General features: G+C 43.3%; 1 protein-coding gene across 1 annotated transcript; it reads left to right on the top strand.

Moving 5' to 3' along the window:
- Nucleotides 1-12,023: 12,023 nt before the first annotated feature.
- Nucleotides 12,024-19,758, top strand: SPCS3 (signal peptidase complex subunit 3). The gene is made up of 4 exons (XM_077779062.1): nucleotides 12,024-12,180; nucleotides 14,564-14,640; nucleotides 18,588-18,703; nucleotides 19,605-19,758. Exons 1-4 carry the CDS (start codon nucleotides 12,039-12,041, stop codon nucleotides 19,735-19,737), a joined length of 468 nt encoding a protein of 155 aa, XP_077635188.1. The 5' UTR covers nucleotides 12,024-12,038; the 3' UTR covers nucleotides 19,738-19,758.
- Nucleotides 19,759-24,411: the final 4,653 nt, after the last annotated feature.

The raw sequence follows: 24,411 nt of genomic DNA on the forward strand, positions 1-24,411 counted from the left end.
CCCAGAGATGATGAATAAGATGAATATAGTTTATAATAAAATAGCAAGATTCCATATATCATAATTGTGTCAGCTGTTTCAAAGTCACAGATCCAAAGTTAGGACCTTTTCCTTTTCGGAATCTACAGATTATGCCAATAATCGTGACTGTTGTCGCTGCTTGTATTGGATTATTCTTTCAAGTAAAACTCAGTATGACTTGTGTCAAAGATATTGTTTCCTCCCTAGTTAATTTTGTATATAATATTGCTGTACTCTACCTTGGTCACAATAAAGCAACTACCTCAAATTCTAAGTTTTTGTTTTCTTATAGACTGTATGAACTGCAATGCCAAATGTTATGTGTGCAAATCATTGATTTGTATGAAGAGTAATTCATGAAAATCCATTTGGTGCATGAATTTCCCAATGGCTAAGAGCTTAGACATAACAATCGAGTTGAAGAGATGGGCACGGATGAAATGAAAAAGTTTAGTCCTGGGGGGAAAAAAACCCTAAAAAACAAATAATAACCATAATAGTAGCAGATAACATTTACTGAGCACTATAAAATAAAATTTAGGTTACATAGAAATCTCTATAGTTCTCTATATCCTAAAATATATCAAAATATAGACTTTATTCCAAGTATCTCGTTTCATGCAGTTTCTCATTTGTTACTCATGACACCCCTGGTATGAACTGAATTATGTCTCTCTCAAAATTCATATGTTAAAGCCCTAACCTTCAAAAGACTATTTGGAGATATGGCCTATAAGGAGGTAATAAAGGAGGTCACAAGGGGGAGGCCTTAATCTGGTAAGAACGGTGTTCTTACAAGGAGAAGAAGAGACATGATCATTCTGGCTCTTTCTGCACACAGGGAAAGGCTGTGGGAGGACACAGCACGGGCATGTGTGGCTCAGTTGGTCGAGTGCCTAATTCTTAATTTCAGTTCAAGCCATGATCTCGTGGTTTGTGAGATCAAGCCCTGTGTTGGGCTCTGCACTGGGCATGGAGCCTGCTTGAGATTCTCTCTGTCCCTCTCCGTCTGCCCCTCCCCTGCTCATGTTCTCTCTGTCCCCAAAAAGAAATAAGAAGAAGAAGAAAAGGCAGCCATCTACATGCCAAGAAGAGAGGCCTCCCCAGAAACCAACCTTGACTACACATTTGTCTTGGACTTAAAGCCTCCAGGACTGTGAGAAAATAAATTTCTGTTGTTTGAGATACTCAGCCAGTCATATTTTATTATGGCAGCCGTCTGGTACTAATACAGCTCCTATTAGGTAAGAGCTCCATTTTACACGTAAATGTAGATAAAGATATAGGAAAGAGACCCTGGAAATGTGTAATAACCTGCCCAAGGTCAAAAAGTGGACAGCAGAATTTTCAGCAGACTTGATGGCCACAAGATCAGTCTCCAGGTAAATTGGAAAAGATCTGAAAAGTGCCATACACAGGAATACGTACTTATTATTATTTTAAAGTTAAAGTATAGTTGACATTCAAGATCCTATTAGTTTCAGGTGTACATCTTAGTGACTAGATATTTTTATGTTATGAAATGAGCCCCGTGATAAATCTAGTTACCATCTGTTACCACACAAAGTTATTAGAACATTATTGACTATATTTCCTGTGCTGTGCATTACATCTCCTTGACTTACCCCTTTCATAAATGGAAGTTCATGCTTCTCAATCCCCTTCACCTCTTTTGCACACCCACCAATCCCTCCCCATATTGGTAACCAACAGTTTCCTGTATCTATGAGTCTGCTTTCTGTTTTGTTTTGTTTCCTTTTCATTATTTTTATTTATTTATTTTTAAAAAATTTTAATGTGTATTTATTTTTGAGAGAGAGAGCAAGCAAATGCTGGAGGGGCAGAGAGAGAAGGACACACAGAATCTAAAGCAGGGTCCAGGCTCTGAGCTGTGAGCGCAGAGCCTGATGCGGCACTCGAATTCGCAAACCTCAGGATCACGACCTGAGCTGAAGTCAGATGCTTAACCAACTTGCCACTCAGGTGCCCCTCATTATGTTTCTTAGATTCCACATATAAGTGAACTCTTACAGTGTTTATCTTTCTCGGTCTGACTTATGTTACGTAGCATAATACCCTGCAGTCCATCCTCGTTGTCACATATGCAATATCTCAGTCTTTTTACGGCAGAGTAATATTCTGTTGTGTATACATACCACACCTTCTTTATGCCTTCATTTACTAAATGCACTTAGGTGGCTTCCAGATCATGGCTACTGTAAATAATGTTGCAATAAACATAGGTGTGCATCCCCTGAATTTTTTTGCTTTCTGGGGATACATACCTAGAACTAGAATTGCTAGATTTTGTGGTAGTTCCATTCTGATAAGCAAAAATATTTAAAACCTAGAAATGTAGTTAACAACAATATAGCGAGATCCCTTACATAATAATTATATTGCTGGATTAGAAATCTAGGCTAAGATAGGGTGCCTGGGGGGCTCAGTTGGTTGGGCATCTGACTCTTGATTTCGGCTCAGGTCACGATCCCAAGGTTGTGAGACAGAGCTCCACATCGGGCTGTGTGCTGAGTGTGGAGCCTGCCTGGGATTGTCTCTCTTCCTCTCTCTCTGTTCCTCCCCTGTTCACCCACTCTCTCTCTCTTTCAAAAATAAACTTTAAAAAATTATTAAAAAAAAAAGAAATCTAGGCTGAAAGCAGCAATCATGTAGGGAATGTCACGTGGCTCAGAAGAGGCAGGGACGGGCTTTTATCTGTTCTTTGAGGCTAGATGACCTTGGGAGCCAATTCAGGAAGTTTCTAGCTTGACCTGGGGAGTGGCGAGAAGCTAAAGCCTGATGTCTCTACTAAGACAAAATAAGGATAAAGACTACATCCCACTGTTTTTAGAATACAGCCCAAATTCTTTAACATGGGCTGTAGCTGTAGCATCATCTTGGAATTTATTATTCAAACCAGGACATTTTCGAAGGTGAAAGGAAATACTATTCCACTTTTTCGAGTACAACATGGTGAAACCAGGACAGTCCTGGGCAAACATGGGTACAGCTTTGCAATAAGGTCCTCCATATTCCAAGTCCTGCCTTGTCTTCCGTCATTTCTGTCGTTCGTTTATCACACTGGCTTTCTTTTCATTTCTGTGAACACATCCACATCCAAACCGATTCTTGTTCAGGGACCCAACACCTACTTCCATTCTGTGTCATTCACCCCGTCTCTCTTGGCCTGGTTAACAAATCGTTTTCAGTGGTGGTCACGGTTGGCCAGTTACTCAGTAACCTTCCCCCCTTCCTCCTTCCTCACCACTCCCTGATTTCATCCAGCCCCCAGTCTTGCAAACCCTGCCCTCCTGAACCCTCGACCACAACCTTAGTCCAGGGAAGGGCCCTGACTGGAATGAGTCCATCAGCACAAGGCATTGCTCTCTCTGGCCAATGACTTAGGGAGAGTGTATTCCCTGGGAGCTGCAGGTAGCACAACACGTGCCCAGCAGGTAGTCTGAACAACATGAAAGGAAGTGAGGGGAGGGATGGTCAAGGGCTACTCCTGCCACAACGGTCAAGCCCCCGGGATGCATATTGCTTTGTCAGCAACACATGCCTGCAGACGCGCACCCATCACATTGACATGGAAGCCACAGGAAGGAAGACGGCACCAGGAAAGGCATACTCCCTCCCTGGAAGAGTAGATCTCAGAAATTACACACATTACTTCCATTGACCTTCCACTGCTAAACCCTAGTCGCAAGGCCATACACAGTTACTAGGAAACACGAGACACGTAATCTTTATTCCTGGTGGCCTGGTGCCCTGCTAAAAACTGAGCATTATGGATATTGCTGGAAAACTAGGAGCCTTTCTACCAAGGTGGCTTGGCCTGAAGGGAAGAACTTCGTCTGTAAGCTTATTTCTCTTGCCCTCTTCATATGAAGAAAATGCAAGCAATCACAAAGTGGCAACTGTCGCTAAACGAGAGAAAGATAGATTTCTATGTTGTTTGAGACATGATCTTAAGAAGACCCGGGTTTAGAAGGCAAGGGACACCTTGGCCAGCAGAGGAGAAAGAAGAACCAAGCTCCTGGTGACACAGTGGGCACTGAATCCAGCTGCCCTGATGCTCTACCTCCTCGTGCCCTAGTGTGACAGAGGACATGTCCTTACCGTGAAACCTCTTTGATTCAGTCTTTTTTCTCATAGTTGAGAGCTGCTTGAAAGAATTCCCTAGAGGCCTTCCTAAACACTCAATCTCTTTTACAATCTCTCTCAGCAACCTTTTCTTTGCCTTCACAGCACTTACTATAATTTTGAATCATTTATTTGTTGTTTAAATTCAATCTCCTCTGCGGGGCTGTAAGCCATGAGCTATGGGACTAGAATTGTTTTGCATCCCTAGGAAATGAAATGAAATGGGTTAACACAATGCTCGGCACATAAAAGGCTTGTAAATAGATGTACCATAAAGTGACACTAATAAGCCTCGCTCGTTCAAAGAGAGTTTCTAAAGGTAGAGAGATGAAGTGATGCGGAAGCGTCGGGGAAAGCATCCTTTCCTTTATTCTTGGGTTTTTGCCATAACCTAGTATTTCAGCTACAGCCAACATCTGTTTTATAGGGTTGGTGTGATCTCAGATTTGAATATGAGCCCCCAGGGCATAAATGGGACCAGAGGGTTTCTAAACACCTTCTATGCTGTCACATTGCGACCTTGAAGCAATGCCTTCCCAGGCGCAGTAGGGCTGGATGGTGTATCTGCAGGTGACAGTGCTATGCACATCTAGCTTTTAGACCCAGGGCTTTGCTCCTGAGTTTTCAATTTTCTACTCTTCCCCTCCTCCTCCTAACATTTTGTCATTCTTTTACTTCTAGTAATAGCCAATAAACTAAACAATGAACTTAATATGTTTATATTTACAGGTGATCTCTGACATTGACATCCCACTCGGAAATGTAGGTCTAACATCTTTCTGTCTTGTATACACTTACTGTTCCTTCATATTACCCATGGCATTAATTTAAAAAAATTTTTTAATGTTTATTTATTTTTGAGACAGAGACAGAGAGTAAATGGGGGAGGGACAGAGAGAGGGAGATACAGAATCTGAAGCAGGATCCAGGCTCCCAGCTGTCAGCAAAGAGCCAGACATGGGGCTCGAACTCCCAGACCGTGAGGTCATGACCTGAGCTGAAGTCGGACACTTAACCAACTGAGCCACCCAGGCACCCTGCATTAATTTTTAATCAATATTTAACTCAAGGTTCTGTTCTAGTAAAATGTGATTATTACACAAAAGCTTGGGGGAAAAGTGTAACCATGACACTGAAAGCAAGAAGTCTTTACTTTCAAATTAGATGTTTAGATGAAAACTGACTTTTAGCAGGGCCAATGCGAGTATCTTATCGAGTGCCTACATGATTCATGTGTTACCACGGGTAGTTTACATAATACACACAGCAACATGTGTTTAATCCATGGGAAGAGGTCTGTACTACAGGCTACTTTGGGTTCTACAGAATGAGTAGTTGGAATCATTCAAAAATAGGAAATAATTTGAGTTTGAAAATTTTCAGAATTAACATTTACATTAAGATATTATGCATCAAATGATTACGGAGCAAATCAAACCTTACAGATGTAAATGAATTGAAAAGTTTCAAACATTTGATAAAGTACACAGAATAATTGAGTTAAAAACAACTATTTTTTATACATTTTTAAATGTTTATTTTTGAGAAAGAGAGAGCAAGGGAGGGGCAGAGAGAAGGAGACACAGAATCTGACACAGGCTCCAGGCTGTTAACTGTCCACACAGAACCCAACGCGAGGCTCTAACTCACCGACCGAGAGATCATGACCTCAGCAGAAGTCGGACGCTTAACTGCCTGAACCATGCAGGCGCCAAAACAACTCAGCTAAAAAAAAATTTTTTATGTTTATTTTTGAGAGAGAGAGAGAAAGAGAGCCTACGAGTGTGAGGGGCAGAGACAGAGGGAGACACAATCCAAAGCAGGCTCCAGGCTCCCAGCTGTCAGCACAGAGTCACATGTGGGACTCGAATTGACAAACCATGAGATCATGACCTGAGCCCAAGTCGGATGCTTAACCGCCTGAGCCACACAGGCACCGCTGAATCAACTCATTTTTAATCTGTAGGAGTATTTTTTAGATTTGTAATTATCCTTCTATAAAAGTTTTGAGATGTGATTCATTTGCCTCACATAATCATGGATATTTTTTTAAAACAGAAAATAAAAATAGGCATGTATAATGTCAGCCCTCCATCTGACCATATCTTCTCCCTCAGATCCTCTGTTTCCAAGTTCCTTGGGGCTGTGACATGTGCCCCTCCTACCCACCTCCCTATAACCTACAGGGCCGACTCTGCAGCTGTTTAGATAATCCTGACTGCGGTAAGAAAGATTATCAATGTATAAATACCCCTGTGCCCTGGAGTGGGGCATAGTTCATCAAAGATCCCCAACAGGGATCTGAGACCCAGCAATGGCAGCTTCGCTCCTTAAGTCCCGTTAGTGACTTCTCAGTCAGATGTACCTCAAATTATACTATCCCCTTTCCATTCTCATCCCCATCTTAGATAGGATTGAGAATCTGCCATGGTCTCTACCTCGAAGTTCAGCCTGACTATCTAATTTAGTACCTGGGAGACTTGCCCTGAATACCTACGAACATTCTATAGTCTGCGTGACGTGACTTGTTCAATTACCACTGACCTGTCCAACACCTGAGTTCTACCTCTATTATAGGTTCCCCAACATGGGGGCTCTTCTCTTACAGTCAGAAAATCAAGCCTAATGAGTGCATGTAATATGTCAAGATTACGTGGCCAGAAAACCCAACTTCAGAGAAAAGTTTTACCAAAAATTTTTTCTGAAAGATCAAGGTAAATGGTCAAGATAGATTCCCCAATATCTAACATCTATATGTTTTGTTCTAGCAACTCTGCCCAAACTTTTAAATAATGTTTATAAGATGTTACACACATAATAATTCTGACTTTAAAAACGTTGATTTTAGGCTTATAATTCTAGATGAATTATAAATTCACTTTAAGCTGTTGAACCAAAGGGAAGTGCAAAGTCATAGACGTCCATCTCTGTATCCACATCTATATCAAAAGGCTTAACGAAGACAGAACAAACGTGAAGAAACATAGCTTGTAGACTGGCTAAAGTTTTGGCCCTGTCTTTATCTTGTTCAAGACAATCTATTCACTGCTTTCTTCTAAGGATCTTAGTGTTAAGAATCACTTGGGATCCTTCCCAGGGAAGTGGTCACAAAAATTACCAACTGCTAATTATGGTAACGTAGAGTGAAGCATATCTTTTTTTTTTTGGTAACATTTATTTATTATTGACAGAGAGAGACAGAGCGTAAGCGTGGAAGGGGCAGAGAGAGGGGGAGACAGAATCTGAAACAGGTTCCAGGCTCTGAGCTGTCAGCACAGAGCCCAACATGGGGCTCAAACTCACAAACTGTGAGATCATGACCTGAGCCGAAGTCGGATGCTTAACCGATTGAGTCGCCCAGGTGCCCCAGAGTGAAGCATGTCTTAAACAAATTAGCAACTTAAATGCAGAGCAACACGCTGAGAGTTTATGTGTAACTCACATCTCCTATGCTGATGTTTCTGCTTCACTGCTGTCCTGGGAACACCCTTGGGGCACTGGGTTTTGCCTGCCTCTGCGGCGAAATCAGGGTATGTGGCAAGATCATCTTCTCAGCATTTGTTCACAGATCTTAGGCCAGGTCATAAGTCTTTTGCTTCCCCGTCTGCTCTCGAATACCAGTCACTTATGACTGACTTCTGCAATGTGTGACACATGATTAAGCCACAGAAGCAGAATTTCTGCTTCAAGAATTTCAGTTTTAGTAGTATATTCACATCGCTTGAATGGTACCTCTTCCTTCCTTCCACTCTGACGATTCACAGAAGTGTAAGAGTGCAAAAAATTTAAAGACATTCCAGCATTCAGGAGCTAAAATCTAGTACTTTCTCTTGAAACTTTTTCTTTCAGAATAGACCTTTCAAAGTAAGGATAAGAAGAATTCAGATATCTTCTTATTCTTTTTTGTAAGTTACTAAGATGGGAATAATAGAGTTGCCTATTTGGATGTTTAACTTTTCAGGTCTTCTTAGTAGTTAAAGAAGTCTCAGAAAAAAAAAGGTAATTTTAGGTATTACTCAGAGTTTTCTAACCTTCGGTGTTAAATATTGATTTTAAATTCTTTTCAGCTTACATACATAAATAAGGAACATAAACATAATAGATCTACACGAAGAATATACTGGATTGAGATCATGGACTTTGCTGGATTTGCTCCCTGTAGGGGTCAGAGGAGCTGATGAAGACATTGAATGGCTCAGTGATTAAGAAGAGATAGTGAAAACATCTTCCCATCCTGTCCTGTGGACATGTGTAAAAGCAGAAGATTGTGAAAATCAATATTAAGCAGGTAACTCAAGTTCCAGAGCCCAAAGAAATGTGTCCCTGTGAGTAAACAGAACAAACAGGGCTTGCCACAGGCATTGGGAATGGAGGCAAGGAATCTGAAGACCAGGCAGAATAAACGCAAGGTGCAATCGGTCAAAACATGTAGGGAGTTTAGCATCCGGACTAAAGAATGAGCACATTAATAAGACTTGGGATTAAAAAAAAAAATTATGACAGCTTCCCTTACAGAATAGAATGGGGCTACATTTTCTTGGATTTTGGTAGAAATCCTTAAGAATATTCTTAACACAGAAATGCATGAAGCCTGAGATCATCTTTGTGCTGGGGTGTCCCAGACTCTGTCAGGTTTGCTGATTTGCCCAAGGGCTCACAGGCCATACATGTCATACTCACAGCCAAAAACTATATTGCAAGAAAAAGATCCCAAAGTAGAAGCAGGAAAGGGAAAACGTGCATGGGGAGAAGGCTGCAGGAAAGCAGGTGCAAGCCTCCAAGCCTCCTTTTCCAGAGGAGTCACAGAGGACGTGCTTAACTCCTCCCATCGTGGATTGAGACAGCACAGGTGAAATGTCAACTCGGGAAGCATTGGACTCAGTGCCCAGGGTTTTCACGTGGGGACGATCAGGTAGGCACCCTCTGCCCAGCATGTATCAAAATTCCAGAGCCCCAGAAATAAAGCAGATGTTTGGCATCAGCCACATTGTTTCAACAGTTTACATGCAGGGAGTCGCCTTTATCATTTAGGAAGAGTTTGACATCAGTGTGAAGACTTGTTTGGCAGCCAATCTCCTTGATGCCAGCCAACGACCAGGCCTGCAGGCAGGTACTTCTAAGGGGAGACGTCTAGGACCTGTTATATTGACTCTTTCCGTAACCATCCCTCCCTTTTATTTCCTTTCCAGATGGGGCTGGCTTTGTTTCCCAATGGTTATCTAGAAACGTGTCTATAATAAAGATTACTCAAATGAGTTAAAGAACCTCACTATGCATGGTCTGAATTTTCAGATGGTATTCTAGAATTTCAGTGGTGTTATTATGTTATAGCAGGGTAACTCCCCAAAGCCCACCTTTAGGAGGACAGCTCGGCCAGGACTAGCTCCCCTGGGATGCATGTGGGGGCTCCAGCGACCAAATGCCCACCCTGGCATGTAAGAGACCTAGTTTCGGTGGTGCATTTCTGAGTGAATCAGAGGAGGCCAGAAGGAGAGAAAAGTTGATGAGGTTCTTCAACTAAGGAAATGCTACAGGCTTCCCTACCAGCCTCTCACTTTCCTGAAAGTGTTGTGTCTCCATGACATGAGCCGAAAAGGTGGATGTTAGTTGCATAAGCTGTTCAGACTCCCAGCAAATTTGGATGTCTTTGATTGCCCAGGGAATATGGAAGGGCTCGTTGATCTTCATTTTCTTTGGGAGGGTAAGATATAGATCCTCAGAAACCAACGGTCTCTGGTGNGTGCATGTGAGTGTGCGTAGGAGGCGCTGAGAGAGAGAATGAGAGAGAATCTCAAGCAGACTCCTCACTATCAGTACTGAACCCCATGAGGGACTCGAACTCACCTACCATGAGATCATGATCTGAGCTGAAATCAAGAGTCAGACGCTTAAAAATTTGAGTCACCCAGGTATAATTTTTTAAAAAATTTTTTAAAAATATTTTTATTTATTTCTAGGAGAGAGAGAGAGAGAGAGAGAGACAGCGTGAGCAGGGGAGGGGCAGAGAGAGAGGGAGTCACAGACTGAAACAGGCTCCGGGCTCTGAGCCGGCAGTCAGCACAGAGCCCGACGCGGGGCCCGAACCCACGAACCGCGAGATCATAACCTGAGCGAACGCGGGGCCCGAACCCACGAACCGCGAGATCATAACCTGAGCGAAAGTCGGTCGCTTAACCGACTAAGCCACCCAGGCGCCCCCACCCAGGTATAAGTTTTGATAGCTCCCCAAGGATACTCAAGAAACTAGTCTGATGGGTCAAGACGAGCAGGCTGCTGTCAACAAATGAGTTAAGTTGTCATGCAGGCTTACGGTCAAGTTCACAAGTGGACCGAATGGCCAGATTCAAAAAGCAGGAGTGAGACAGGAGGGTGGGAACGAAGAACCCAGAATGCGCAGGGAGGGCCACTGTATAGCGATGGCTTGCTAATTTAAAATTTTTATACACTGTGCTGTATGGCAATCCCACAGTAATCATCTCCTTTGATCCTAAGAACCCAGTGAGGTTAATTTTTAGTTATGGGAAATGCCACGTTAAAATGCAAATATTTAAATCGGTAGCAGCAGCCCTTACCGTCAAAAAGCAGCTTTAGCTGCAGCTGGAAGGCAAAGTATTTCTGGGAACTGGACTAAGGTTTGACGTGGAAAGTAAAGTAAAGGCAAAATGGCTTTGGGGGAACCGGCGGCCCCTCGTTCTGTCCCACACCCTTCAAAAAACCGTTCTGACTCTGACCCGACTGGACAAAGGGTAAGAGTTTGGTGAAGTGCTGCCTCCGCCGCGCCGCCTCAGAACACACTCCGAGCGGACTCGTCTCGCTGCCAGTTTCAAGCGCAAATTAACGAGGTACCAGCACTCAAGACGCCCCGGGGCTGACCCGCGGACCACAGGATCCGGGTGAGGCGAGGCGGGTGGGCGAGCCAAGCCGCTTAAAGAGAGGAAGCGAGGGCAGGGGGCGGGCCTTCCGTGGCGAAACCCCACCCCTCCCTTGCTCGTCGCTGATTGGTGGAGGCGATAGGNGGAGGTCGCGAGGCGCCGAGCGCCTTCGGTCCCCGCGCTCCGACGCGGCGCCTCGGCGAGGCTCGGAGTCAGTCAGCGAAGATGCCCCAAACGGAGTTCCAGAATGACCTGGTCATCCCGGGAACGCCTTTGGCTGTCTGTCCTTCTCCCTGTCGGCCCTCCGGCACTTTCCTTTTGGACACATGTAGCCCTTTGCGCCGGTTCTCCGCTCTTCCCTGTCCGTCTGGCGTCAAGTTCGCCCGGCGCTTCCACGTTAGTTCTCCGGTGTCTTTGTCGGAGGCGCGCGCGAGCCCGTCATCCAACCGCCGACCCCACCCCCGGCCTCGCCACCCCCGTTTTCTCTTTAGTGCTGCTTATTAGACACTGGGTTTTGGGTGCAGATAGACACCGGAACTGTTAGCTGTTGCTAATCTTGAGCAAGTTGCATACCGTCCTGGGCCTTCATGTGCTTTTGTCTGGAATAAAAGCAATACCCAACTTGTAGGCTTGTTGCAAGGACTATTGGAGATCGTAAGGAAAATACGTTGTTGACTGGACCCAGACCTATAATAAGCACTCAGTAAAAAAACAGCGGTTATCATCATATCTTAGTTTCTTCCACACCACCTGTAGTCATCTGGAACCTTCTACCCCTGCTACCAAAGCGCTTGACAGCAAGTGTTTACACGTGGAGCAGTTTTTACACCATCTCCCCTCTCCCCCCCCCCCATTTTTGCCAGGGATTCTTTGTTAAGGTGTGTGAATATAGTGAAAGACCTCATTTTATATTGGATTCACGTTTTTATCCTGTTTTCACACAAGTTTCTCTGATTTTTGCTTGTTTCTCTGTGGGATTCCACCTGTGCCTCCAGCTTTATGGAATTCTGTGCATTTTACGTCTTCTGGCGTTTGAAAGATGGTAAAACTTTTATCTTTGTTTTTAGAAAAAATGTAGAAGACTTCACTGGACCTAGAGAACGAAGTGATCTGGGATTCATTACATTTGATATAACTGCTGATATCCTTTAAGAAAATATTTTCTTGCTTTCTCTATAGTTGTATGATGAGACGCATGTTGCCTAGTGAATTTTGACAATATCCTGAATCAGCCATACTTTAGTTTCTATACCTATGTTTCTATTAGTAAGAGTCTTCAGACCTTCTATTCACACTTTGAAAAAAATCATTTATGGATTCTTCAGTTACTATTTTGCGAACCTACTTTACATTCTTCACAGAAACATTAAGTAGATTGAAAGCTGTAAGTTGTATCTCGGAAAGAAAAAATAAAATCAGATCATTTGGATTACAGAAGGAAAGATGGCACCAGGGCTCAGCCTACCAGATGGAATCTTCCATGTACAGTCCCAAGTAATAGATCGTATTGTACGGTAGCAGAGGGAAATATAGGTTAAAAAACTGAATTGGCATCTCTTAAGGTTTAGAAGGTCATTATCAAAATAGGTGTTGGTAAGCCATATGAGCATTTTGCCATTATCTTTTCTTTACAAGTACTTTTATAATAGGAGTCGGAGAAATCTTAATATTTAAAAAAATTAATTTAAAATTAGGACGATTTGGCGCCTGGGTGGCTTAGTCGGTTAAGCGTCCGACTTTCGCTTAGGTCATGATCTCGCGGTTCGTGGGTTCGAGCCCCGCGTCGGGCTCTGTGCTGACTGCCAGCTTGGAGCCTGGAGCCTGTTTCGGTCTGTGACTCCCTCTCTCTCTGACCCTCCCCTGCTCACGCTGTCTCTTTCTCTCCTAGAAATAAATAAAACATTTAAAAAAATTAAAAAAATAAAATGAGGAAGATTTAATATTTTCTCTTTATCTTGAGGTTCTCCCTTTGGAAACCGTTCAGTTTGGCCATTTCCGTCTTCTCGGGCCTTGGCAGCTTTGTGCCCTGTCACTTCCAGTCCGGCCACCTGCCTGTTTAAGACCTCAGACGGGTGATTGCACCGTCTGAACTTTTGTAAAGCAACTGAACAGTCGAAGCAGATAATGCTTCCGGGGAGTTAACCTGATACGGCTCTTTACTGCCGTGGAATTACTTTAACTGGATTTTTTAGAAATAAAGTATTGGGTTTAGAGGGAGACTAGGAATTAGCTCTCTAGGCACTTTTTCAGGAAATAGAGTGCACTGAGAACAGTCCTGTGGTCAACTTGGTATGTCTGCTTTTTTTTTTTTTTTTAACATTTATTTATTATTGAGAAACAGAGAGAGACAGAGCATGAGCAGGGGAGGGTCAGAGAGAGAGGGAGACACAGAATCTGAAGGAGGCTTCAGGCTCTGAGTTGTCAGCACAGAGCCTGAAGTGGGGCTCGAACCCACCACCTGTGAGATCATGACCTGAGCTGAAGTCCGACGCTTAACCGACGGAACCACTCCGTTGCCCCGGTATGTCTGCTTTTAAGTCTTCGTCTCGTTTTAAAACCAGTAAGGAGCTCGGATCTCTTAGGGAAGTAGTAGCTTTGTGTAGCTGGAGAATTACAGGGAAATTTCTCATCTCTCAACAACTGTATTTAAATATTCTCAGTCTCATGATTTGTAGTTAGTCAGATTTTCTTAATGCTGCTGCTAGGACTTGAACCTGTGCCTTTTCTTCTAAAGAGCTCTCCTAGACTTCTCCATTCTGCAGGAGAGTGATTCTTAGCAGATACACATGTCTAAACGCAGAATGAAATGGACATGTTGCTGTCAGTATGAAAATCACGTAATGAAATGACTTAACCATTTACATGTAATACTTAATAAAAATGCGAACTTTCACTCCTTTCGTTTCTCAGTGACACGGCTCGGTGTTGAATCCTCATGAGTTTTTTTCCCTTCGGTCTGGGAGGTTGATGAAATCAAATTGGTATTCAAGTTCACATTCTTACCAAAGCACTTCGTGGACTGAGACATTTTGATCTCTGTTGGCACGTGTCCAAAGGCAGCGTGGACAATTTATTATACTTCGTTTCATTAACGTGAACTAGTCATGTTTGCTTATCACTAAATTTAGGTGGTGAGGGCTGGTTATCCTTTAGAACATCCATGGAAAGAATCGAATGTGCTTCAAAGATTAGATCCTCTTTCTTTTAGACTTAGTCGATATTACAGAAAGCTAAATTTTGTATTGCTCTGTTATTATGAACCAAAATATCTCAGCTAATAATGCTTAGAGGCATGGGGGATAAAGCTAATAATCCTGCTGATATTTGTATTTTTTGAAATGAGCTAGATTTTACAGTATATTTATATTTTATGTATTTTTATTAAATTAGTGTCTCACTATGTTTCTGGCCTGCCTCTCCTTTTTTTTTCTATTTTAGTACTAGTATTGCTTGGATAATTACTAATAAGATTGGTTTAAAAGTGGTGTCCTATTTATGATTTATAGATTCCTTAATTTATTTACATCTGGAGAACATATTTGATTGGAATGTTAAGCAATTGTTTCTTTATTTATCAGCAGAATATTCAACAAAAAATAATGTAAGTATATGTATACGTACGCATATGACTTTTAATAGATCTTTAAAACCTAATTATGAAAGAATATGCATTTTATTTATTTGTTAATTTATTTTAAATGTTTATTTATTTTGAGAGAGAGAGAGAAGTGGGGGAGGGGCAGAGAGAGGAGAGAGACAATCCCTAGAATCCCATGGACAGTGAGATGGTGACCTGCACCCAAATTAAGAGTCCGGTGCCCAACTGACTGAGCCACTCAGGTGCCCCGAGAATATAAATTTTATATACACAGACTATCCGACCTGAGGAGTTTGGTAAAAATCACAGGCCTCTGGAGAGGTGATGCTACTAAGAAAACACCTCGTTAGGTAGCCTCTGTCTTTTTTCTGCTTCTCTATCTCTAGTATTGTGGTCCGCAGATTGGGGTGCAGACAGGGCAGTCCATATGTATGGAAGGAAAGCCATTGAAAGCTAGTTTTTCCTCTCCTAGGGATCTAAAAAGGAGTTAGCAGTTTTTCAGTTCATTAGCTTTCTGCTGGATGTTAGGGTGGAGCGGCAGCTTCCACACTCCACACTCCTCACACGCTTGAGAAAGGAGAACGTGATCTGGGTATTCCTCTGTTTAAAATAAAAGGGGAAGAAGTTAAGTTTTACCAATACTTGCGATGTGGGCTGACGTTAATACTCACACTCAGTGCCTAAGTCAGATGGTTACACGTCTCCTAAAACACGCACGGCCTCAGGAGAAAGAGGAGGTGGACCGTGCTGCGTGCATTTCTTCATCCATTTTCAGCATTTTTTAAGGGTGTGGAGTATAATCCAGTGACGTGGGTAATATTTCCTATTTCTTTTAAGTTTTATTTATTTTGAGAGAGAGAGAATGTGCAGGGGGGGGGAGAGGGGGAGGGAGAGAGGGAGAGGGAGAGGGAGAGGGAGACAGAGAGAATCCCAAGCAACCTCCATGCTCAGCACAGAGCCCAGCACGGGGCTCGAGCCCACAAACTGTGAGATCATGACCTTGAGCCGAGATCAAGAGTTGGGTGCTTAACCGACTGAGCCACCCAGGCGCCTCTGATATTACCTATTTTTAAGTAAACTGATCTTCACCAAATGGAAAAAATGGGTTAAAAGATTCTTGCAAAGAAATCACAGGTTGAAAATAATGTGAATGGTTCAGCCACATGTAAGCAACAGGAAAGGGGCTGAGCGGATGGGTTTCTTTCTCTTGGGAGCTGCTCAGCCACATTAATGGATTAAATAAAGAGAGAGCTGAGATCTATTAAAAAGTTGGCTGAGAAAATTCAACATCGGTCAAGAATACTATTTGAAATGCAAATTTGCATTGACTATCAGGGATGATATCATCTGATAATAGTAATGTGTACTGGGCACATCATTTGTAAATAATCATTTGGGGCTTGTGCTCAGAATAATTTGTGATTGGAAATCTTTGGAGACCATTTCCAGTGATAGATCAGAAGGGACGTTGCCGAATTCTGGGTGCTCTAGGGAATGGGAGCGTGGCATTGCTGCACGAGCATCTCACTCTTCAAGATAAAGTAGTGTGTCCACAGCTTGGACTGGAGAAGAGACGGCAAGGTGTTTGGACCCACAGAATCTGTGAGCTGTGTTTACAACTCTCATTACCCCCATATATGGTCAAAAACTGTAAAGACGACACATTTTTGAATCATGTCAGATTATTTTAAAATCCTTCCAAATATTTATATTTTTCTTTCGAAGTGAAGTATTTTTTTTTTAATATTTTTATTTATTTCTAGGAGAGAGAGAGAGAGACAGCATGAGCAGGGGAGGGTCAGAGAGAGAGGGAGTCACAGACTGAAACAGGCTCCAGGCTCTGCGCTGGCAGTCAGCACAGAGCCCGACGCGGGGCTCGAACCCACGAACCGTGAGATCATGACCTAAGTGAAAGTCGGACGTTTAACCGACTAAGCCACCCAGGCGCCCTCGAAGTGAAGTATTTTGATAGTCTTACGAAGCCATATAACTCCAGTTAACATTTCTGTCTGTTGAGAAATATTTCCCTTTGCTTTGGAGTTGTATAGGATTCACCAACTCAGTATCTAAATCTTTTTATTAAATCTTTTTAATCATAAACTAGAGTTTATCAGAAGTTTTGTAATGAAAAGCTACTAAACTGTTAGATTAAAACACCACTAGAATTCTTAATTTGTGATTGAAACTTACTGGTCCAGTCTGATTTAGAGCTTGTTTGCAGTCAAGAGTAGGGGTTGAGGGGCCCCTGGGGGGCTCAGTCGGCTAAGCATCTGACTTCATCTCAGGTCATGATCTCACGGTCTGTGGGTTCGAGACCCGCTACGGGCTCTGTGCTGACTGCCAGCTCAGAGCCTGGAGCCTGCTTCGGATTCTGTGTCTCCCTCTCTGACGCCCTGCTCATGTTGTCTCTCTCTCTCAGAAATAAATAAAACATTAAAAAAAAAAAAGAGTAGGGGTTGAGATATTTATCTAGAATGTCTCTAGAACAGAAATCCCTGAAAGTGTCAAGTGAATGACTGTGGTAAGTGAATTAAAATGCGAAAGTGAAATCCGTGGAATTACAATGTGCTTCTGTGGTGTTTTACCGAAGTCACTCATGTTTGTTACCACATAGTCTGCCGTTAGAATGAGTCTTCTTCTGTATTTTATTTGAACTGAACTTACCTTATCTATTGATTGGTTTGATTCGTTAACTGCCATTTTAATATTTCAATTCATTTTACGTTTATTTTGAGCATATCTTTTATGCCACAAAATTTGTTACGCACTAGGATTATTGGGTTGAATAAGTTTTGATCCCTGCCCTTGAGAATCAACAAAATGTTAAAAGAAACAAACAGAAAGGCTTTTTCTGAAGGTAAGAGTAATGACTGTGTACACACATATTCTACACGTCTCAACAAATTATCAACATTTATGTCACCTTCTTGGTGACAAGTGTACCTAAATTATATTCATAATTCTGGTTTACCCCAGCGTGACTAGTAAGTTAATACAACTTGGAACGTAACTGGTCATTGCTTCGCTGAGTGACTAAATGTACATAAAATTTCATTCCATTTTGGCATATCTTTGATTATGTGTTCTTCAGTCATATTGTTTCTGTTTAATCTTAGCGGTTTTATGGTGAAGATTTGAAACCTCTTAGAAATTACTTCCACATTTCTTTTCAGTGAGTGTGGTCGCCACATGCTAACAGTTGGCCCTCCCAGGCTAATAATGGATAATAGCTTAATAAGAACAGATTTCTTGAGATTTAGTAGTGAACACAAATGTGTTTTCTCTTCATTATATGCCCCTCATTTTCCAAACAGAACTTGCTTATTTTTTCAAAATAGTGGTTTCAAAGAATTAACTTCTAGAATATTGCCATAAATGAAACCGTGAAGTGCCCACGATTAATTTAAGAGACATATTTAGAAGGCTTCATTTCTTTAGCGATTCCTTGATAATTAAAGACCTTGGAGATATGTAAGTATTCCTGACCTAATGTGGGAGCAGTGACCCCTATTAACAGCATGATGGAATAGGAAGAGTTAATTGCCTCAGTTTCCCTGACACGCTGCACAGTACACACTGAGCTGGGCAGGAAAAGTGATTCCCGAGAATGCTTTCCTTCCGGGGATTTTCTGATCCCTTCCGTTTCACCAAGGGCCTCGCTCTAGAGAGCGCGCAGGTCTAAGCCGTCGTAGGAAGCTGCGGGGCCTTAAGTAACAGTGGCCGTAGCAAAGGCAGCGATTTCCAGTCGGGGAATCATCTTCTGTCCCAGCAAAGCTCAACTCCTCGTACGTACCCCTTCGTTACTGTTTTGTGTGCTTAAAGATTCTAGCAGCTCCCTCAAAAGTGGCACTCATTAATATAAATTAAACTATTTGCTTAGCACCGTCTTTAGTTGAAGTGACAGATGCAATTTCTGATGAGCTATCTAATTCATTTTCATTTCAACGCAGGCTCTGAACCAGGTAGTCCTTTGGGACAAGATTGTTCTGCGAGGTGATAATCCAAAGCTGCTGTTGAAAGATATGAAAACAAAATATTTTTTCTTTGACGATGGAAATGGCCTCAAGTGAGCAATTCTTTGTCCTTTACGTGTAATTAAATGTGCCGGGCAGAGAACGGTGTAAAGTAGTTTTTGTTTTATTTTGAAGAAAACGATTAGAGGACGGTGGAGAGAGAAGGAAAGTATTTATGCAGATCCGAACTGGGTGACTGGCTGGGAATCGTGTCGTAGAAACAGCTCTTTAGGAAGAGCTCAGTGTCTTGCAGTCTGTGAACCCTGGTCATGCTAAGAAAGGCCCTCGGCCGCTTCTGGTCCCAAGTGCGTGGGGGCCTGGGCTGCTCACCTGCGGGGGCTCCTCATGGAACGTGGGGAGGGAATTTCTCGGGGACCCTGACTAGAGACGTGGCGCATCTGTCCAGGAGGTGACACTGAGGGCTTTCACTGTGCTTCTCTTCCCTGAACCTCAGTTTCCTTCCGTGCACCGTGAAGGGATTAGAATGACTGGTCTCTTGCGGTCACTGTTTCGCTCTTAAGCTCTGTGGGGAAGGATTTTAGGGGAGAGCTGTTTTCACCAACGCTCTGGTTTGACAAATGAAAAATTGCCAGCCATGAGAGATTGTGGTGCGTTTCCAATCTAGATAAGGATAGAATTAGATTGCAGATCGTTGCCTGCTGACATCTAGCTCAAATCTCTGGATAGTGTCTGCATTTTACTCACTTAAGCTTTTCGGCTGGTGGCTGTAATAACTAACTGTGGGAGTTTAGGTCGGGCCCTCACGGGATGCCTGCAAATAGAATAACGGGTCGCTGGGATTTCAGAAGAGCTGAGAAAACTTCTGTGGGTACATGAGGATTCCAGTTACAAATCGCCGGTTCTGTAGTATTTGAACCTCCGTGCTTGAATTAAAATGTTTTCACTGAGCTGAAAATGTTTCTGCTGACATCTGTTTATCATTGTATCTTATAGGGGAAACAGGAATGTCACCTTAACCCTGTCCTGGAACGTCGTACCAAATGCTGGAATTCTACCTCTTGTGACGGGATCAGGTCACGTGTCTGTCCCATTTCCAGATACCTATGAAATAACGAAGAGTTATTAAATTATTCTGAATTTGAAGCAACATATTTTTATACTTAATGAATCCTATCTCGTTTTTCTCTTCCCTTGTATCTTCATTTGTCTTTTGGTTGTTATTTTTTGGGGGGGAGGGTGGCATAAGACTTAACATCAAAAGGCATATTTGAAAGGTTAATGTGCTATTGAAACTCAATTTTACAAACAAAACACACACACACACACACACACACACACACACACACACACAGGCCACCAGAGTGGAGTATTATAAAAATAAGACAACTAACTGCATAATAAAGATTTGTTAAAAAATTACCTTTGAGGTAGTCCCTGTATGTCCATGATTCTTTATGGAATAGAAAGTGAGCATGACAAGTAGTGAAAACTTTTAGGTGCCTGTGGAATTACGAGAACTCTATTTTATGTCTTGCATTCATGCAAGTTCACATCAGATGTGGTTCAGAGGCGGCCATTTCTCTCTGAGGGTGTGTCGCGTTGCTGGACACATTAGAAGGGTTATTTGTGAGACACCTGGTTGACAGAACAGATGAGAGCGATGGGATTTTGTTCCATGTGTCTCAGGAATGCCCCGTGACGCGTGGCCCTCTCACAGCTGATGAGCAGCTTTCTCTGCTTAAAGACTAAATACCTCTTTAGAAGCTGGAAATCATTCTAACTCACTTCAGAGTCTCCTAAGCCAACCAAATATGTGTGTCTCTGTGCTTTCCCTAAAAACGTTCCTTTGTATTATATCTGCGTGTGAGTTTTTAGCATTGCCATTGAACGTTGAAAATGTTTGCATGGTTTACCTTCTGAGTTAAGTGTGTCCTCGTGAGCATGCCTAGTGCCACTGAGTGGTGATGATTTAAAATTTTTTGTAGGTCCACATTTTAGTAATTATTGGGGTAATAATAATCAGTATTTGTTGTTGTGCCTTTCCACTTAGAAGCACTCTCATATTTTACTGTGTGTTCTCGATAATCTAATGAGGTAAGTAGTTCAAATGTTAGCTGTTTGCAGACGAAGAGACTGACACCCGGAAGTTGGTTGAATTGCTTTGCACTTACATAGCTAGCAGGGAAGGGAGTTAAAACTTCGCTCAGATTCGTTCTCTAAGCCTGTCCTTTCTCCTGTAGCTCTGATTACAGGCTAATCAGAATTCACTTACAATTTTCCTTATGTTTTATGTGACCCTGGACCCCCTTTCAGCCGCTCCTAAAAGAGGTTTCCCATCCTGGAGGGAAGTGACTAATTTTCAAGCTGCCGACAGCTTACACAGAGATGATATCTCACTTCATTCTCTGTGTAAATTAACTTTGTGAAAAGAAGAATCCAGTGTGTATGGAAATAACTTAGAGATTAAACACAATAATACATGGTTGAATATATGCTCATGTTTAACATTATTTTTCCTTCCGTGAACAAACAGACGTCCTCAAGGAAGCAGGTACCAACAGTTACCCTGAAGAGCAAGACCAGACACTGTAGTTACACTCTCAGCAGTAACCAAAAACGGCTCATGTTTTCTAAGAATGGGTTTAAGCTAACAATTGTTATATTTACCTCAAATGAAACACCTCACCATTTGCTTACGTTGGTTTTAACAGCTACTGTGTGTGAGCAGTGCGGCCTTGTCAATGTCATAGGTACTGGATTGCGGATAGTAGACTGGGGCTGGCCCCCAGCATCTTCAGTCAACTCTTCAGGGTCTCGGTTTCTTTGTCTTTAAAACGATGGAGCTGGTTCTTCTGTGACCACACAAGTTGAAATTCGAGGGATCTGTTCAGCAGAGACTGAACAGAAAAGCGCCTTAGTAACGTGAAGACAAGAAGGCGACCAGAAGACTAACACAGAACTGTTCCTCCTGATTTGACTGTATTTCTGTTAGATTTTATACCCAGAAGATGTAACTGTGTATCGTTTGTACCGATACTGCACACGGAAGCGTAGTGTCCATAGACGTCGCAGCTGAACACTCGGGTGCATTCGTGAAGGCGGGCACCACAGTAAGCCTGCGGTTCTACCCAGAGGCGGGCGCCGGTGCGCTGGCTCCTTAGCCTCTGTGATGGCGCACGTGTTAGGTTGCTGGAGGCGGATGTTGCAGTTGACTTGAAGTTCGTTGGCAAGTTCGCTCACCTCTTTGGAGTTTGGGGAGGAAGAGGAGCAGAGCGGCCCCGCTAGCACGGTGGTCAGTGTTTGGTTTACTGAACTGCGGGAAACTGCTCAGGACAACACCGTTCCAACACGGGCATAAGAAACCTCTGTCTCAGGAACTCGTTTTTGGGTGCGCAGGGCTTTGTGGGAGGACCACGGTTCTACGTGAAAACACACGGCCTTGTGTTCAGTCTGGTCAGCTTATCTCCCTTCGGTCTGTGTTTTCAGGAAGTCTTACAAAGCCCGAGGCTTCAAGATTTAACAGAAACCTAAGTATTAGGCAGGTCTGAGCCCAGAGAGGATCCTGGGGAAGGAGAACCTACCTACCGACCTAAAAGAATTCTGGTTACAAAGAAACTCACTCGCAGTGTGCTCACACCGCCCTTCTCTCTAGCCTGGATAAATGCTATCAGTGCTTTTTTATTTCCGCAGTCAATTACGTTTGGTTTCGTTATGCTTAAAGGAAAGTAACAGAAAACTTCAGAAATTCCTAAGAGTGTAATAGGAAAGTGGATTATTGCAAATGTCCTCTTGGAATTGTACAGCTCTTCGGTGGGGCTGGCCAGCTTAGTGATAGCGCGAAGATGGGCGTTAAGGTTATAATGGATCCTTTTTTTTTTTTTTTCCACTGTTGTGTCTAAAGCTTCGTGATCGAAAGCTTTGGGTCTTGAGGTATAGGTTACTGGAGGTGCTATTTTATTATATTTTGAATGGACATGAAATGAGTGTAGGGAGAAAAACCGTAAGCTGTGAACTTTGGTAGGAAAACACCACCTATTTGTTCCAGAAGCTCTGCTTTTGGTAGAGGGCCTGTACGGTACATGTGACTGCCGGTGGGTCTAAAGAGATCTCTTTCAAAAAGTTGTTGCACGCTTTGAAGCAATTTGGGAAATTGTTTACAAATAACAGGTTCGTAAGAAAAAGAAATTCATGAAAATACTGAAGATACATTTGAGGATTTTCGTAATTGCAATAAACAGCCTTTTTTCTAATGAAGATGAATTTGTTTACGAGTAAAAGTGTGCATTTTAAAAGACTTTCGGATTTACGCCTTTTCTGTGAAAGCTGCAGAACTAAAAGAAAATGAAGCCAAGTCTAGTAAACTTAAGCCCTGTTTTGTTTGTTTGTTTTCCTTTTGTGGGGGGGGGCGGGCAGGGGAGGGAGGTTATTTACATCTAAAATGTCTTCTCCAGACACTGTATGCTCCTCTCCTAGACTGTAAGCTCTTTGAGGGCAGTCTTGTTGGATTTATCTTTGTATCTTGCCCAGCGCCTGGCACGGAACAGGCGCCTAATAAACGCTGATGATGAAGAAGTCCTTTGTCTTTGTGGCCAAACCATGGNTCCTTTTGTGGGGGGGGCGGGCAGGGGAGGGAGGTTATTTACATCTAAAATGTCTTCTCCAGACACTGTATGCTCCTCTCCTAGACTGTAAGCTCTTTGAGGGCAGTCTTGTTGGATTTATCTTTGTATCTTGCCCAGCGCCTGGCACGGAACAGGCGCCTAATAAACGCTGATGATGAAGAAGTCCTTTGTCTTTGTGGCCAAACCATGGGGCTGCCTTGCCGCCTGCTCTCTGAGCGCTGTCTGCTTTCCTTCCTGAGCTCCTGGTGACGTTTGATCGAGTCCTGTGTCCTTTGGAGCCGGGTTAGATGGCTCGGTCACGACCGGCCGCTGCTCCTGTCTCTGAGGCCCGTGTTCTAACCACCCCCCCCACCCCCGCTTTTGATCATGAGTGAGCAGAGGGGAAGTGACGAGGGGCAAGGGTGATCTGAAAAGTGCTTTACGTTAGTAGAAAACACATCATAGACCCGACTCTGAAAATGCCCGAGATGCGTGTTTGGCTCCTGAAGAAATGGGTGTGGAAATCCAGCTGCCTCCGTTCGAAGGTCCAGTTTGCCCGGCCTCTTCCAGTTTGGGCACAGCGGCTGGTTTGGCTCCCTGCCCTCACACATCTGGCTCCAGGGGCTGCCCTGAACCTGCAGATCTGGGGGAAGTCCCACTTTTTCTCTCTCTTACATCTACCTCGGAAGAGATAGGAGTTTCTAAGAAAACACAGGACGTTTACCAGGGAACTCAGCCAAAACAGAAGTCCCTCAAGGAAAGAAAATCAGCTGACTTTAGAGGGGACTTTTTTCCTTAAGCCGATGTGTATGTTATCTGGGAGGATAGCAGAGGGCAGAACTTGCCTGTGTAGACCTTACGCCTGGTCCTCTTACCTCCCAGCCCTCCAGGTCCTAGGTGAAAGCTAGAATTCGGGGCTCAGTAACCGTTGCCCAATTCCCGAGTTCTTCCTGCAGAAAGAAAGTGTATGGCTTCGGCGGGTGTGCCCTGTCCTGTCTGACGAGACCTCAGGCTTAGAGGAGCTTCCGAGCTGGGTTTGCCTCCTCCTGGGGGTAGCAAAGCGGCATCCTTCTGGAACGTGTGCGGAAGTCGCTGCACATCCTGCTGGTGAGGCATCTAGGGCTAGAAAGGCGCGCTGATGGGCAGGGGGGCCTCTGCTCCTTTGTTCTAAGGGCCACCAGCCCCGTGCCCCTCGCCCT

Source organism: Crocuta crocuta, unplaced genomic scaffold (genome assembly GCF_008692635.1).
Source record: "Crocuta crocuta isolate KB4526 unplaced genomic scaffold, BGI_CrCroc_1.0 scaffold88, whole genome shotgun sequence".
Taxonomy (NCBI): Eukaryota; Metazoa; Chordata; class Mammalia; order Carnivora; family Hyaenidae; genus Crocuta; species Crocuta crocuta.